This window comes from Telmatherina bonti (assembly GCF_933228915.1).
Source record: "Telmatherina bonti genome assembly, chromosome: 1".
Taxonomy (NCBI): Eukaryota; Metazoa; Chordata; class Actinopteri; order Atheriniformes; family Telmatherinidae; genus Telmatherina; species Telmatherina bonti.
Window position 1 is genome coordinate 761,713 of NC_136619.1, and position 15,443 is coordinate 777,155.

Consider the following 15,443-nt stretch of genomic DNA (forward strand, 5'->3'; position numbering starts at 1 on the left):
GACCAGCCCACCCAGAGCAAAACCATCGCAGGCCAGCGCCACTGCAATACCAGGGCTGGGCACCTCAAGGACAAGAACCTGTCTGCAGGCCCCCTCCCCTGACCAGCCCTTCATTTCACCCAGAACCTGCCTGCAAATCTCTGAGTGAAGACCCATCTGGCACATCCTTTGTCCTGTGTAATGCATTATATGGAGGACTTTGTATTGTATGTGTTGCAGATTTTGGCTGTTTGTCATATTGAAAGCATCTAGAAATATTTGCATCCAAAAAGATTGACTAGGATTGATGGATAAGCCTATCTCCCAATTTTGAAGTTGGCAAAGAATTTGTATTCTCTATATTTAACATAAGTCTGTTTATTTTTTTAAAAAAAAAATTTTGGGTGTAAAGGCCCATAAAATCTGCTAGTAAGGGAAGGAGCTCCATGTCTCATTGAAGAAGGGGGAACTTAGTGTGTATGAGTTTTACAGCTGGGACAGGGAGCTCAGTCAAAATGATGTTGCTATCCCCTGTCAAGATTGAGTAAAATTCAGACAGTGGTTTCTTTGTGAAACCAGAATTATCCCATTTAGCTGTACAACCCACCGCATTCATGTTCATGACACCCCATCATTATAATCCAAGACATTGCTGCGCCACATATTTACTTTGGTTTTATTTGAGCTGGTACAAAACTTCTCAAGGGAAAGTGGCATTTAACTTTTGCTGTAAGTGTGCTGAAATAAACAACCAAATGGGCATATGCAGTCGCAATCAGGAGAAGATGGCACTGACGGGTGTCTGGATGACCGTGGAAATGAACAAGGCTCTGGAATTAGGATACATAGGAAACATAGCAGACTTCCCTCTCCCCAGCCACATTTACCAACTCTGCGGGGGGATCCCGAGGCGTTCCCAGGCCAGCCGAGAGATATAATCCCTTCAGCGTGTCCTGGGTCTTCCCCGGGGTCTCCTTACAGAGGGACGTGCCTGGAACACCTCACCAGGGAGGTCCAGGAGGCATCCTGACCAGATGCCCGAGCCACCTCAACTCTCGATGCGGAGGAGCAGCGGGTCTACTCTGTTCTCCTCCCGGATGACCGAGCTCCTCACCCTATCTCTAAGGGAGAGCCCGGCCACCAGCCTGTATACGAGATCTCGTTCTTTCGGTCACGACCCACAGCTCATGACCATAGGTGAGGGTAGGAACGTAGATCGACTGGTAAATGGAGAGCTTCGCCTTCTGGCTCAGCTCCTTCTTCACCACGACAGACCGGCGCAGAGTCCGCATTACTGCAGACGCCGCACCGATCCGTCTGTCCATCTCACCCTCCATCCTTCCCTCACTCGTGAACAAGACCCCGAGATATTTAAACTCCTCCACTTGAGGCAGGACCTGACTCCCGACCCGGAGAGGACAATCCACCCTATTCCGGCTGAGGACCATGGTCTCAGATTTGGAGGTGCTGATTCCCATCCCAGCAGCTTCACACTCGACTGCGAATCGCTCAAGTGAGAGCTGGAGATCACGACCAGATGAAGCCAACAGGACCACGTCATCCGCAAAAAGCAGGGACCCAATCCTGAGGCCACCAAGTTGGATCCCCTCAACACCTCGGCTGCGCCCAGAAATTCTGTCCATATAAGTTATGACCAGAATCGGTGATAAAGGGCAGCCTTGGCGGAGTCCAACCCTCACCGGAAACAAATCCAACTTACTATCGGTAATGCGGACCAAGCTCTGACACCTGTCGTACAGGGACCGGACAGCTCGCACAAGGGGGTCCGGTACCCCATACTCCCGGAGTACCCCCCACAGGAGCCCCTGGGGTACACAGTCGAATGCCTTCTCCAGGTCCACAAAGCACATGTAGACTGGTTGGGCAAACTCCCATGCCCCCTCCAGGACCTCAAAGAGGGTATGGAGCTGGTCCACTGTTCCGCGACCAGGACGAAAACCACACTGCTCCTCCTCAATCCGAGATTTGACGATCTGACAGAACCCTCTTGCTGAATAGACCTTACCAGGGAGGCTGAGGAGTGTGATTCCTCTGCAATTGGAGCACACCCTCTGATCCCCCTTCTTGGAAAGGGGCACCACCACCCCAGTCTGTCAGTCCAGCGGCACTGTCCCGGAGGTCCACACGATGCAGCAGAGGCGTGTCAGCCAGGACAGCCCCACAGCATCCGGAGCCTTAAGGAACTCCAGGCGGATCTCATCCACCTCCGGGGCCTTGCCGCCAAGGAGCGACTTCAGCCCCAGAGATAGGAGAGTCCACCCCTGAGTCCCCCAGCTCTGCTTCCTCATCGGAAGATGTGTTGGTTTTTGTGGTTTAAGACTACTTATCACTGTTGGACAGAAACTCAAAGGCAACATGGAAACGGTAATGGCATGGAATTGAGTAGGTCTTCAAAGTATTCCTTCCACCAACCAACAACGTCCTGAGATGAGGTCTGCAGCTCCCCATCTCCACTGACAAGGTGGTACTGTTGTGGTTCCTGCTCTGGCATGTGCTGCAGTGGGTGTGCCTGTTTCCCCGGTAACAACTTTTGCAGTGGTTTCTAATCTGGCAATCTGCAGCCATAAGATAAAAGTCCAGCTCAGTCCTCCAGTTATTGCCTTATTGTTGTTTCACCAGTGATAACAGCTTTCGGCCATTCTCAGTGTTTCTGCCAAACTAATCCCTAGCCCGATTTAACAAGTTTGTCCATTTTTTCACTAGTGTGAGATTCCTGCCTATCCACCTGCCTGTCCACCTGCCATTCTGCCCAGGAAAACAATAAACGCCCTTACTTAAATCTAAAATTCTATCTGCGCTTGGGTCCTTGAATCTTCTACACCACAACACCACAACTAGAGCCAGTTTCTGCAGCTGAGGATGGGACCGCCAGGGTCCCCACCTTTTGTGGGTGCTCAGCTCACAGTGCACACAATCCCTATGGCCTATCCTGCAGATGGTAAGCCCGGGAGGTTGGGCCCATGTAGTCCTTTCAGGCTGAGCCCATGGGGCCAAAGGGCCTGGCCACCAGACACTCACTCTCATGCCCCACCCCCAGGCCTGACTCCAGTGACTCATGTCAGGGAATATCTGTGCCAATGGTCATCATCATCATGGAGGTTTCTGAGCCACACGTTTTCTGGTCCCTCCCCTAGACACCTGTTTACCATGGTGACCCTACCCGGGGCATAAAGCCCTCAACAACATAGCTGCTAGGATCTTCAGGACACACAAACCCCTCCACCATGATAAGGTGGCGGCTCAGGAGGGCCTGATAGCCAAACCCCAACTTAAAACTCATCTCGTTAAACTGGTTGATTCTCTCTAACCCTTTTAACTGCTCTGTTTGTTTTGTCCTAATGTTCCTAATGTTTTTCAATTTTATGTAATTTGTTTTCCTTTTTTGTAAGGCGACATTTGGTTTAGAACGGAATAAAATGTATGAAATGTATTATTACCTTAATAACAAAACTAAGTAGTAAACACCCAGTGATAATCAACACCCTCTTCCTTAATATATCATGTAAATTCAATTTATTATTTAAACTGGTTTATATTTGGACATTCCCTGAGCATCCCATCCAAGCTCTTCCACAATTTAATCACACAAATTGAATTCCAAAAAGTTCTCTTTGTTGTATTTATACCTTGACTTGACGAGAAGGCCTGCCTAACTGCATGTAGTGAAGCTAATGCTTTATTCTGCTTTCCCTGCTTCCTTTTTCAAATGCCAGGATCAGACCCATTAATTCAGGCAGGTGTTAATAACTTCTTCAGAAAAAGCAAAGAAACACAAACAAACCGGGATCCACATACAAAATGCACTGCGACTAGCCATGCTTGGATGAATAAACATTTCAGCTCAGCTTGATGAATGCTAAAGGATCGGGGTCTGTAAGCGTACTGAGGAGGTTGACAAAAACAGGCACATCTTGTCTAAAATATAAGACTCTGTCAAGTTTTGTGGTGCATCTGAGCTAGCTCTCCATGGAGCTCCACATAGTTCATGCCTCTGTTGAGGTAGCCACAAAGGCATGGAAAACAGTCCACTTGAACTCAGTATCCTTTACCTCACTCACAACATGGTTAAAGGTCTCTCTGACAGGAGACTCTGCCAGATGTTCCCGGTAGACCCTCACAACATGTTTGGGCCTGCCAGGGCTGACTGGTATTGCCAACAATTATGGCTTTTTGACTGAGCTGGTTCCAGAGCTGATTTGGAGCCAGAGCCAGACGTAGCACCGGTTCTTTGGCTTTTGACTGCCTAAGCAACGGCTCCTGGTTCTCAAAACCGGTTCTATCCTGGCACCAAGTCTTTGCTGGGCCAGAGTTGAGAACTGCTTCACATTGTGTAGCTGGAGACGGGGTTACCTGTCCAAAATATGATCATTGAAAGTTGGACCGACATCTTCATACCATCTAACAAAATTACCAAAACAAGCAGAATTGGTACAAGGAGGAGACTCTGCGTTTCCTGGCTCTATGGTCATCCACAGAGACCCAAGGTAAATTGGACAGGGCAAATCGCACAAAGCCTGTGTTGGAGCAGCTACAACAGGAGATGACTGCAGCTGGCTACAAGCGGGGCTTTGACCAATGGTCAACATATTAGTTTAACAAATTTCTGAAAACCAGAAAAAGGAGCTGGGACGCAGCAGTAACGAGTGACCCAAAAGAAACACACATTTCCAGATCCTAAATTCCATTCTTGGTGACCGGCCTGCAATGATGCAGCACTGACTAGACTTTTTCGGTCAAAACCAAAACCAGTTCTTTGCTAGCACCGTAGCTGAACCACCTAGGCACTGGCTCTGGGACCAGTTATTCTTTGGTCGATAAGCCCCAAATGTGAGCCAACTCACCCCCAGGTGGGTGAATTGAGCCAAGGTGGTGATCAGTTGACAGCTCTCTTCAACCAACTATCCGATACATGCAGTCGCAAGTCTGATGGCACGACTACAAAGTTGATCATTGAACGAATCAGCGTTACCCTTGTTACCATTTAGCCCACATCCTGCTGGTGGCAAAACTTATTGGAGGATTTCCTTTTTTGTGTTTTGCTTTAGAGGCTGGGGAGCTGATCTTTTCTATGAACCCTTGCTTATTTTTTCTAGAACCATAGAAATTTGACAAGGATGATTTAATCAGTTAGTTTGGAAGGAATAACTCTTCCTCTGCTGTAGTTGACAACGGTCAATACGGAAGGAAAACAAAGCAACAAAAGACAGATGTTAAACTTTGTTTTCCTTCCTGATCTCATGAAGACATAATCATTCATGAAAACTCATGATATTGAGGAATCTTTATTATTAATTTATGGTGACCTAATTGTTTAGTTGAGGGTTATTTGTAACATCCCATTCTAAGGGTCAGCTATGATTACAGAGTTTTGGTTGTACTAGGCCTTCAGTTGGAAACTGACTTGATAACATGACTGTTATTAAACCTTCTCGTAGCCAGGCAACAAGTTCCTGAATCTGTGGCAGACAAAACTTCGGATCAGCAGGACAGTGATGCCACTAGTCAAGAGGTCTCCAGCTGCACTCCATCTCCCAGATGGAACGGTAGTGTTACCAACTTCCAGTCGCCTGTTCATCGAGGTAACAGCATCCGTACCATCACCCAGTCGGCCTCTCGGACAAATCTGAACCGAGGAGGCATGTCTGGATGTGTCCAAACTCCAGCAGTAACCATACCACCCAAACACCGACTGCAACCCCAGCTGGAACGACGACAGGAACAAGTACCCAACAGGTGTGAAAGTCTGACTGTTGATAATTTTTTTATATGAATTTTTTGGGAGCACTTTACATTACAGCTCAGTAATAATATGAAAATAGCAGGGTAACACGATGCAATACAGAAAAAATAACTGGTAATACACTGTAATTACTGAAGTAATAACCAGGTAATATGCTAGTAGTAACACTGGGTACATTATGGTAACTGAAACTGAAGTTGGGGGCTAATAAGGGGTCTGTAACCTGCAGCAACTGGAAGGAAGCAAAGTAATTATGGTGACATTATTATTATTATAATTATTATTATATATTATTATTATTATTATAATTATAATAATAATAATAATAATAATAATAATAATAATAATTATTATTATTATTATTATTATTATTATTATTATTATTATTATTATTATTTTCATCATTACCTCATTATAATTAGAACATTTCCATTTACCAGTAATAACTATAAATGAGGGCTGTAAAAATATAAACTGCATATTTCCATTTTATTTCATAATAATATCACATTAAAACAAACAACAGATTTACCAGCAACTTGTAAACAATGGTAGTACTTTTTATGTAATGACCATGACCCAAATGTTACTTAGGGTTAGGGTTCTTGGTACTTTCAGTCTGAAATATTTCTGTATGGAGGCAACAGTCCTTAATTTAACCTGAAACCAAACATTTTGCAGTCCAACGATCCGGTGTCTTCTCATCTGAAACCAAAATCCAGAATCTGCTTTTGGATAAAATACACTTGAGCAGTGTTTCCCAAAGTGGAGGGGCCCGCCCCCCAGGGTGGGGTTGGGGGCAGCGCCATTGCAAGGGGGGCACGGGATGAATGAAAAAGTTCATGCTTTATACTGCTGGCATAATGGACCAGTTTTTGATGGGACTCCCGCATAAACACAAAGCAGAAGATGAAGCATGGTCAGATATGCTTCCAAATCATCTTACTTTCAAGCCAAAGACTAGGAAATATGATGATGCACTTCACCTGCACAAAGGTTGCTAATGAGGAGAGACTGCAGTGTGTTGTCTGTCTTAAAGTGCTAGCTTGTGACAGTTTGAAGTGTACCAAGCTACCACTTGGAGACAAAACATCCAGAGCACAATGAAACCCAGTTGATTTCTTTTTAGGCAAAAACTCTTTTCCTGCCGTGCTCAACAATGTCTCTTCTCTAAAGCTGCATCCATGCCAGCAAATGCTCAACTCGCCCCCTACAAAGTTGTCTACCGAGTGGCACAGTGTAAAAACCCACACATTATTGTGGAGGAATTTATATTTGCAGATGGGTGCGTGTATGATGAAGTGTGCTTGTGTATAGGGAAGAGTGAGAGTTCGGATGGATGGGGGCTATGGGGTGTGTATGTGTGTAGAGTGGAGTGTGTGATGGGGTGTGTGTGCAAATGAAATGGGAATATGTAACTGGGGGTGGGGTAGGGGGTGTCTGATGGGGCGTGTGTGTTGTGTAGAGGTGGAGGGATGGTGTGGGCATGTATAGGGGGCAGTGTATGAGTGTAGGGGTGTTGCGGTTAAGGAATTTCCTTTGCAGTGTTGCATGTTGTCTCAACAGCGTCATATGAGCTGTCACCGCAATTAAATAAAAAAAGAAGATATGGCTCTATTCAACATTATGCAAATTTTCCTGATTTTAATAGACCAAATAAGCTTATCACTTTTTAAATGACAAAGATGACAGTTTTAAAACAAAGACATATTTTTATTGTCCAACGCAGACATAGCAAAGAGGCACGTGCAATAAGCCTTTTTTCATTTATAAAGGAAAATAAAAGATTAGAGCCTTTGTTACACATTGTCAAACAACAATGGATAAAGCAAATGTTTTTAAATATTTAAGTGCAAATCACAACGGAGCATCAACCGTATGCAATGCAAACTGGCAGGATGTGTTAAAAGAAATAACTACTTTATTATCAAATATAAAGTGTTTTAAAGACTGACGACAGACTCCGGTGCTCATGTCCTTGTTGCGCGCTGGGAAAACCAACATGTTTACTTTGTGTGGTTTCAGAGAGGATCGGAGAGGGGTAACAATGTTTCCAGCAGCACTAAACACTCTCAGATGGCGTACTTGTTGCGCATGTACTTGCGGGCTGCTTTAGAGAGCAGGGAAATCTTCTCTGGTTATCGCGCCACTAGGTGAGTGGATCTGCGTTGCTATCGATGGGTTCCTCCTGCAGGTAGCGTGCACGTTCAGCCCCTGTATCTAGGATCCAGCAAGCAGGCTTTTGACAAAGGGTAGGGCCGTTGACCTGTATTTCTCCTTGAGAACACTTCACATCTTTAGCTTGAGGCTCGATGTCAATGCTGCGTCCTCCTCTGATGGACACAGAACACTTCCAGGAGTTTAAGGACAGGTTTAACTGATGACACGGTCACATAGTTCTCGCCAGACAGCAGATCGGTGAATTCAGCCGCAGGTTTCACAGCCGTTAACAGACTCGAGGACTGCGATGTCCTGCCAGCTCGGAATGAGATGCTGATGTCGCCGGTCATCCAAAACTCTTTTTATTGCCAGGATTTGCTCCAAGATTCTGTCCACCATTGTCTGTCTGGTACCCCATCTTGTAGCGCAGTCCTGCACAGAGTATCGGCTGTTAGATTAAACTGAAATTTCTAACAAAATGAAAATAAATGCTACATTTAAAAAATCTTCTGTTTTTAATATATTTTTATCAAATGAAAAAATGCATTGACATCATCCCAGGAACATGTGCTTTTGGTTCACACATAAATGCAATATTAACTAGATTACATACTGTAAGTATGTTCCTGCAAAATAAATCTAACAGTCTAACTTTGGTATTTTACCAGTATGAGGCCATGCTTGGGGATTTGCAGCTCCTCTTGTGCCAGGTCTCTTCAGCCAGCTCTGAGAAAACGCCCTGGCCAAAGTGTGACACAGCCCCATTGCTCTAGCCGTGCTCTCTTTAACGCTTGCCGTTGCGTTCCTCACTGCCAAATGTAAATTATGACCAAAACAATTAAGCCAAGACCAGTTCAACATTTTTACTGCTGCTGTGATGTTTGCCCTGTTCTCCGTAGTGATGCAGGCCAGCTTCTTCTCATCCAGGGACCACTCCTCAAACGCGCTGCAGAGAGCTTCTGAAATATTGTCGGACGTATGGTTCTGGGGAAAAAACGCTGTTTCGATGCATCCTGATTTAAGATTCCAGTCCGTGGTCAGATACCGCACCGTTAGGCTCGTATAAGGAGTCATATTGACACTTGACCACATGTCAGTCGTGGCAGAGAAATACTCCAGATCTTTGGCTTTTCACCGATGCTCTTACCGTGTTGTACATTTTTGGGACAGCAGTATCGGAGAAGAAGGTTTTGCCTGGCAACTCGTATTGCTTTTTGAAGCATTGATTTGAATGCAGGTTTCTCCACGGTGTTAAATGGGACCATCCCCTCCACCAGATACCGTGCAACGGCCTCTGTAAGGCATTTATGCCGGTTACTGTCACGGCTGTATTTGACAACTCGTGCAGAGGCTTCAGCTACTCCAACTTGTCTGCTGGCCCCAACCTGAGCGGTCCTAGTTGAAGCCGCTGACGGGGCAGTTTGCAGCGACAGCTGGATGACAGCTAGCTAGATGAGATCGTAGATTTGATGTGTTCCTGCGATTAACAAGGACTTTTTTTTAGCGCAGATCTTGCACATTGCCTCCTGCAATTATCTGGCTCTCCCTTTTCATTTGGGTGAAATCTGAAATATTCCCAAACTGGGGAAGTTATGTTTGGCTTTGGTTGCCATTTTCTGTTAATGAATGGATCTAGCGGGGAGCGCGCACCGGATGGAGAGTTTGGAGGGAAAAATGACACTTTTCCGGTGGTGGCGGTTGCTTGCCACGCCCTGCGGTTAGGCTGCTCAGTCGCGCACTACATGAGTGGAGGTGGGGTGGGGTGTGTGTAAAGAGGGGGTGCAGTCTGGGTGTCCTGGCCCTCCATTGGCGTGGGCTGTACCTTCTGCCTGCAGGGGTGGGGGGGTGTCTTCAGGCTCTTGGGGCCCTGGGGCCCGCGCTCTGTCTGCCCTGTGTGGCCGGTGACCGGCTGGGCCGGGCTTTGCCGGTCCAGGCCTGCTGGGGCCTGTTGCCCCTGACTGGGGGGGACTTTGGTTGCCCCCCCCCTCTGCTGCAGCTAGTTTTCTTTCTATGTTTCTGCCTTAACTGGTTAGTTTGGTTCTGCTGACAGTTGATGGCTTTATCCACTCGCAGGGGCAACATGAATCTAATGTGTGTATGTGTATAGGTGTGTGTTAATGTGTATATATAGGCAGGTGTGTATGCGTCTATATGTATGTAGGATTTTCTCTTTCTCATTCTTTCTTTCTGTCTCTCTCTTTCACTCTCTACAAGTGTTTTTCTGTTTTCTCTTATTCTCGATCCTCTTTCTGTCCCTCTTTTATCCTCTCCAGTCCCGCCCAGCAGTACAAACTCTGGAATACAAACAATTATGCAAAATAAATAGAAAAATAAAATTAGAATCCAGAATATCAATGGGATCATTATATATATAGAGCTTCCCTTGGCAGAGTAAATGTGCAACATCCTGATTATCACTCTGCCTAAATGCTGGACAAGACAAAAAAAAGCAACAACATGGTGGTTATCAAAAAGAAACAGAGAGGGGGGGGGGGGGGGGGGGTAAAGGAGAAATTAAACTGTAGATACAGATAATTCACAAGGGGGTTCAAACGATGATGTACCATATTGACCCAAATATAGGATTAGTTTTTTTTTTTTTTTTTTAAATAGCGTGGAAAAAGCAGGGCTTCTTATAATCTTATAATCAGGGTTATATGTGTACTATTTGCACATACCAACACTTGTCTGGGCTCATTATACAACTGCAACAAATCAAATCAAATCCAATCAAAGATCCTTTATTCATCCCTGAGGGGAAATTCAGAGTTCCAGCCAGCTGGTCCAAGGTCAGACATACAGACATCTAACATTAATGACAGAAGACTAATACAGAACCAAGCTTAAGCTCAGGCCACGCAGGCAGTTTAACCGGTGCCGCCTTACAAGATAAGAACAGAGATGGGGGGGGGGGGGGGGGGGATCATGAGGGGGGGGGGGGGGGGTCGAGAAAAAAAAAGGTTATGTAACTCCGGGCCGCGCCAGGAAGACGCGGTCCGAAAATACAGAGAAAAAAAACCTCATACACTGAAGCACAGACTAAAACAAGACACACAAAGTCCAGGGAGGAGGTGAGTCATGTGGGAGGGGACCGGGGGAGGGGGACAGAGTGTCTATGAACATGTCCAGAGGGCGCCAGCTTTTTGTGAACCCAGCAACTTCGCTCAGAGAAAAAGTGATTTAAAGAAAATAGAGGCTCTGTCCAGAGCAAAGTGGATCAAAAGTTGGACAGCGTAACAGGCAGTTATAACTTCAAGATAATGGTGATCAATGTAGCAGCTGTCAGGAAATATGGAATTACAGAGCATACTGTATGAAGATGCTGCGTCCAAAAAGCCAAACCGATTGAAAAATGCCAACAAGAGAAAAACTTATCGCCGTCCTCAAAGTGGGCGTTTCTATAAGACTGACAGCGAGTTTGTTACCGAGAAACATAACGAAGGTATGCCCATTACCAGAGCTGTCATCCAACTCAGGGATCCAGGTCCTTGAGGACCAGTGTCCTGCAGGCTTTCCTAGCATCCCAGCTGCAACACACCTGATTCAAATCAATGTGTAAGCCAGCTAGAGTGGTTGGATATAGTGGTTAACAAGCTTTTTCAAGGATAATCTGTGCAAGAAGTACACCAAGTAGCTCCTGTCCGGTGATCTCACATGATCTTACATCTTCCTGACTCGGGAAAAATTCAAAAGCCAGCCGTCAGTCAACGTTGTGAATGGATCCTCCAGGCATGGATGAAGTAACACAAGAGAACATCACTGGATTTAAAAAGTGCTGCATATCAGATGCTTTGGATGTTCTGTGGGAGGAGAGGGGACAGTGGGAGTGACAGCGAGGTGGAGGACGTCTGTGAGTAAAAGCCTCGTGGAGACTTTTCACTTCCAACATTTTGACAGTTTAGTTCCAGTTGCAGCATTGTAAGACTTTTAATTAGAATATTTTATTAGTGGATTTTATGCCACAGTTAAAGCGGCTCTATAATGCTATGTCTAGTTTTCTGAGCTTTCTACAGTGTTATAGGGATAAATACTCATCAGACATACGAGCGGCGCCGTTTTTTTTATCACCTAAACACACTCTTTCTGGCAGAGGCTGATCTGAAAGGATCAATACAACATGAATGAAGGGGTTTGTGGAAAATGCTTGATTATTTCTTCCCCTTCTGGACCTGCAGATTAAAATATGTTAGACTGAAATGTGCATCACTGCATTAGGTGTTGTTTAATGAGGAAGACCATTTAATGCAATATTGTGTTTAATGTTTTTTTCTTTGTCAAACTGCTTGGCAAATTGTGTTAAGGTAATGAATTATTGGTGTTTAAATTCTAGATTGCTATGTGAGTTGTTTCTTTACACATATAGTATAGCATATGCAATACAAATCTTCATGAATGCATTTAAAACCAAAAATAAGAGTAGTCCATTTTTTTTTTCAATCATTTTCCTCATCATTTTAATAATATTTTCTTTAAACAAAGTAAGTTTGTTTTTTAGTCTTTTTCTGAAGATTAGTTTTAGAAAGATGGTGGTCATCTTACAGTCAGGGTTGTCTTATATTCGGGTCAATACAGTATTTCTAAAGTCTGCACAGATGCATGGTTTAAGTAAGGTTTTCAGTTTTTGGATAACATTAAAATAAGCACTGAGATCGAACTTTTAAAGAGACAAAAAGCGGGCAGTTTATTTTAAAAAAAACCCTATAATTCATATTCTACCCAACCTGAACCAGTTCTCTGATATATCAGTTAAATTGTGGAGTCATGCTTTGGTAAACGCAGTCCATAGTCTGAATGCAGCCACTTCTCTCTCACCCCGCGACTACGCTGCTCAGGCAACGCTTCGTCTGCAGGGGGCGGAGATGGAGCGAGCCGACCAGACAATGGCTCCACCCATCCTGCCACTCCATCTTCCTGAAGGTGGGACTTTGCCGAGTTGACAACGCGGCATTACGTTTCCATGGTAACAGCATGTAGAATGTTGCAACATTACTGCTAAACTGTGGTGATTCCAGGTGTACTAAAAGCAGACAGATAGCTTCACATTGCATATTTGTTTATTGCAGTATGAGTCTCCATCTCTTTTCCTCCTTACTGTGGCAAAGAGTGGAGACAGTTTTGTTGAAGCAGTCACGTGTGCACCCCACTTCTTCCCTGTCATTTCATACGAGCCAACAGCTGGAGTACCACCTAGCTAGCACAGCCTACAGCTAGCAGCCCTACCTTTCAGAAACCAGGACAACCAGAACCTAAAGCTGCTTCTGGAGAAAGACCAGCTGAGAACTTCTGCAAGACGTTGATGAGCGGTTGGTCTGTTATTTACATCTGACTTTTTATCTGTCACACGGGCTGTAACACTTAGCAAAGGCTAGCAGTGTACCGCTGACACGTTAGCTCTATTGTTGCTCATCAGAACTCAGCTGTCTGCCTGTTAACGTGGAAAAAACAGTGTGAGGGCGTTACCACTGTACTGCATTCTCTTCACTGGCGGGAAAGAGGATGAGTGAAGTAACATAACAGCTACAGCTGAATAAATTGCTGCGCTAAAGTTCAGTTTACATTAAAAGGACCAGATATACCAGAACTGTCGTCAGCCTGCAGTCCCCCCACAAATCACTAATCCCCTTTCTCATGTAAAGCACCATTTAGTGCTTTCATGAGGAACCACTCCACCCCCTTCAGTGCAAAGTTTTAGCTCGTGCCTCTGTCTTGAGAGTTTTACCTGAGAGCACTGAAAAAACTCATGTTTATAATGAAACATCATGAATGAAACATTTATAATGAAACATTTGTGTCACCAGATATGCGGGATCGGAGTGATTTTACATGCTGAGCTGTCAGCATATCAGCTGATATATTGGACAGCTCTTGATCTGTACAAAGAAAATAAGAAATAGCTATTTGGATAGGCTATATATAAATATATACGCAGCCCTATTTTGGAGGCTAAAACTGATGAGAAGCACAGCACAGTTTCTGCTCCACGCAGCACCAGCAGCACGGCTATAGTGGGGAAAAAAACCAACAGAAGCGTGAAACGTTTCTGGAGTTGTGACATGCTTGTGTCCACAGCACTGTTGCATGTCATCGGACCAAACAGTCATACGCAGCAGCAATGTAATTCTGAATTGAGTAGCTGCGTGATATGTGTCGACATGGATGGACAGATAGATGGACAGATGGATGGTAGGATAGATGATGGAAAGATAGATGGATGAATGGATGGATAGATGGATGGAAAGATGGATGGATAGACAGATGGATGGAAAGATAGGACAGATGGATGGATGGATGGATGGATAGACAGATGGATGGAAAGATAGGACAGATGGATGGATGGATGGATGGATAGACAGATGGATGGATAGATAGATAGATTGATGAATGGAAAGATAGATGGACAGATGGATGGACAGATAGATGGATGGATGGATGATGGATGGAAAGATAGATTGATGAATGGATAGAGTGATGGATATATGGATAGATTGATGGATGGAAAGATGGATGGATGGATAGATGGATGAATGGAGAGAGCGATGGATAGATGGATGGACAGATAGATGGATGGATGGACAGATAGATGGATACATGGATAGATAGATGGATAGATAGATAGATGAGTAGATGGATGGATAGATAGAGAAAAAGATAGATGGACAGGTGGATGGATAGATGGATGGAAAGAAAGAAGGATGATAGATGGATGAATGGATAGATGGATGGAAAGATGGATGGGTGGATTGAAAGATGGATGGATGGATAGATGGATGAATGAATAGAGTGATGGATAGATGAATGGATAGATTGATGGAAAGATAAATGAACAGTTGATAGATGGATGGACAGATAGATGAATAGATGGATGGATAGATGGAGAAAAAGATAGATGGACAGATGGATGGATAGATGGAAAGATAGATAAATGGATCGATGGATGGATAGATGGATGGAAAGATAGATGGACAGATGGATGGATAGATCAGACAGAATAAATGTTATTTTCTTTATTCAATTCATTTGTTTTTCTGTCATTTTGTAAGCTGAAATGACTGAAATGCAGTGGATTGAGCCACCAAGTTGTTGGTCCTTTCATATTGCGTGCTGTGCTCTGAAGCTTTACTGACTCTGGAAAAATGGGCAATGCTCTGTGTTGCCTAGTAAGAAAAGCATGGTAAGGATATTTTTAGGGGGAGAAACTGAATCCAGTTGGGCATCTGGTTGTTCTACAGGATTTTTGCATGACAATAGTGACAGTTAACAAGGTGAGAGTGAATACACAAACTTGTAGAGGGGAGGGGGACTTGCAGGAAAACCTGAAATTCTTGGGCCTTGCCATGTTAAAAAAATTTAAAGCATAAAAACAGCATTAAGTGGATATCACAAACGTTAACATTGGGAACAGATTGCTGCTGCAATCATAATAATAACTAGAAAATGTCTGAAAAAAACTTTAGCTGATATATCGGACAGCTCTTGATCTGTACAAAGAAAAAAATAGCTGCCACACACATGGGGTGTGTGTGGCAGCTATTTTACAATAACT

The 15,443-nt window shown here is 44.4% G+C and overlaps 1 protein-coding gene across 1 annotated transcript in view; it reads left to right on the forward strand.

Annotated features, from left to right (window-relative positions):
* tmc3 (transmembrane channel like 3) overlaps nt 1-15,443 on the forward strand; it is a gene marked incomplete at its 5' end in the record, with an annotated part of 184,826 nt that overhangs the window by 165,576 nt on the left and 3,807 nt on the right. Inside the window, one exon of the mRNA XM_079245545.1 lies at nt 5,436-5,733. Coding sequence (XP_079101671.1) covers nt 5,436-5,733 — 298 coding nt within the window. The remainder of the gene's footprint in view (nt 1-5,435; nt 5,734-15,443) is intronic.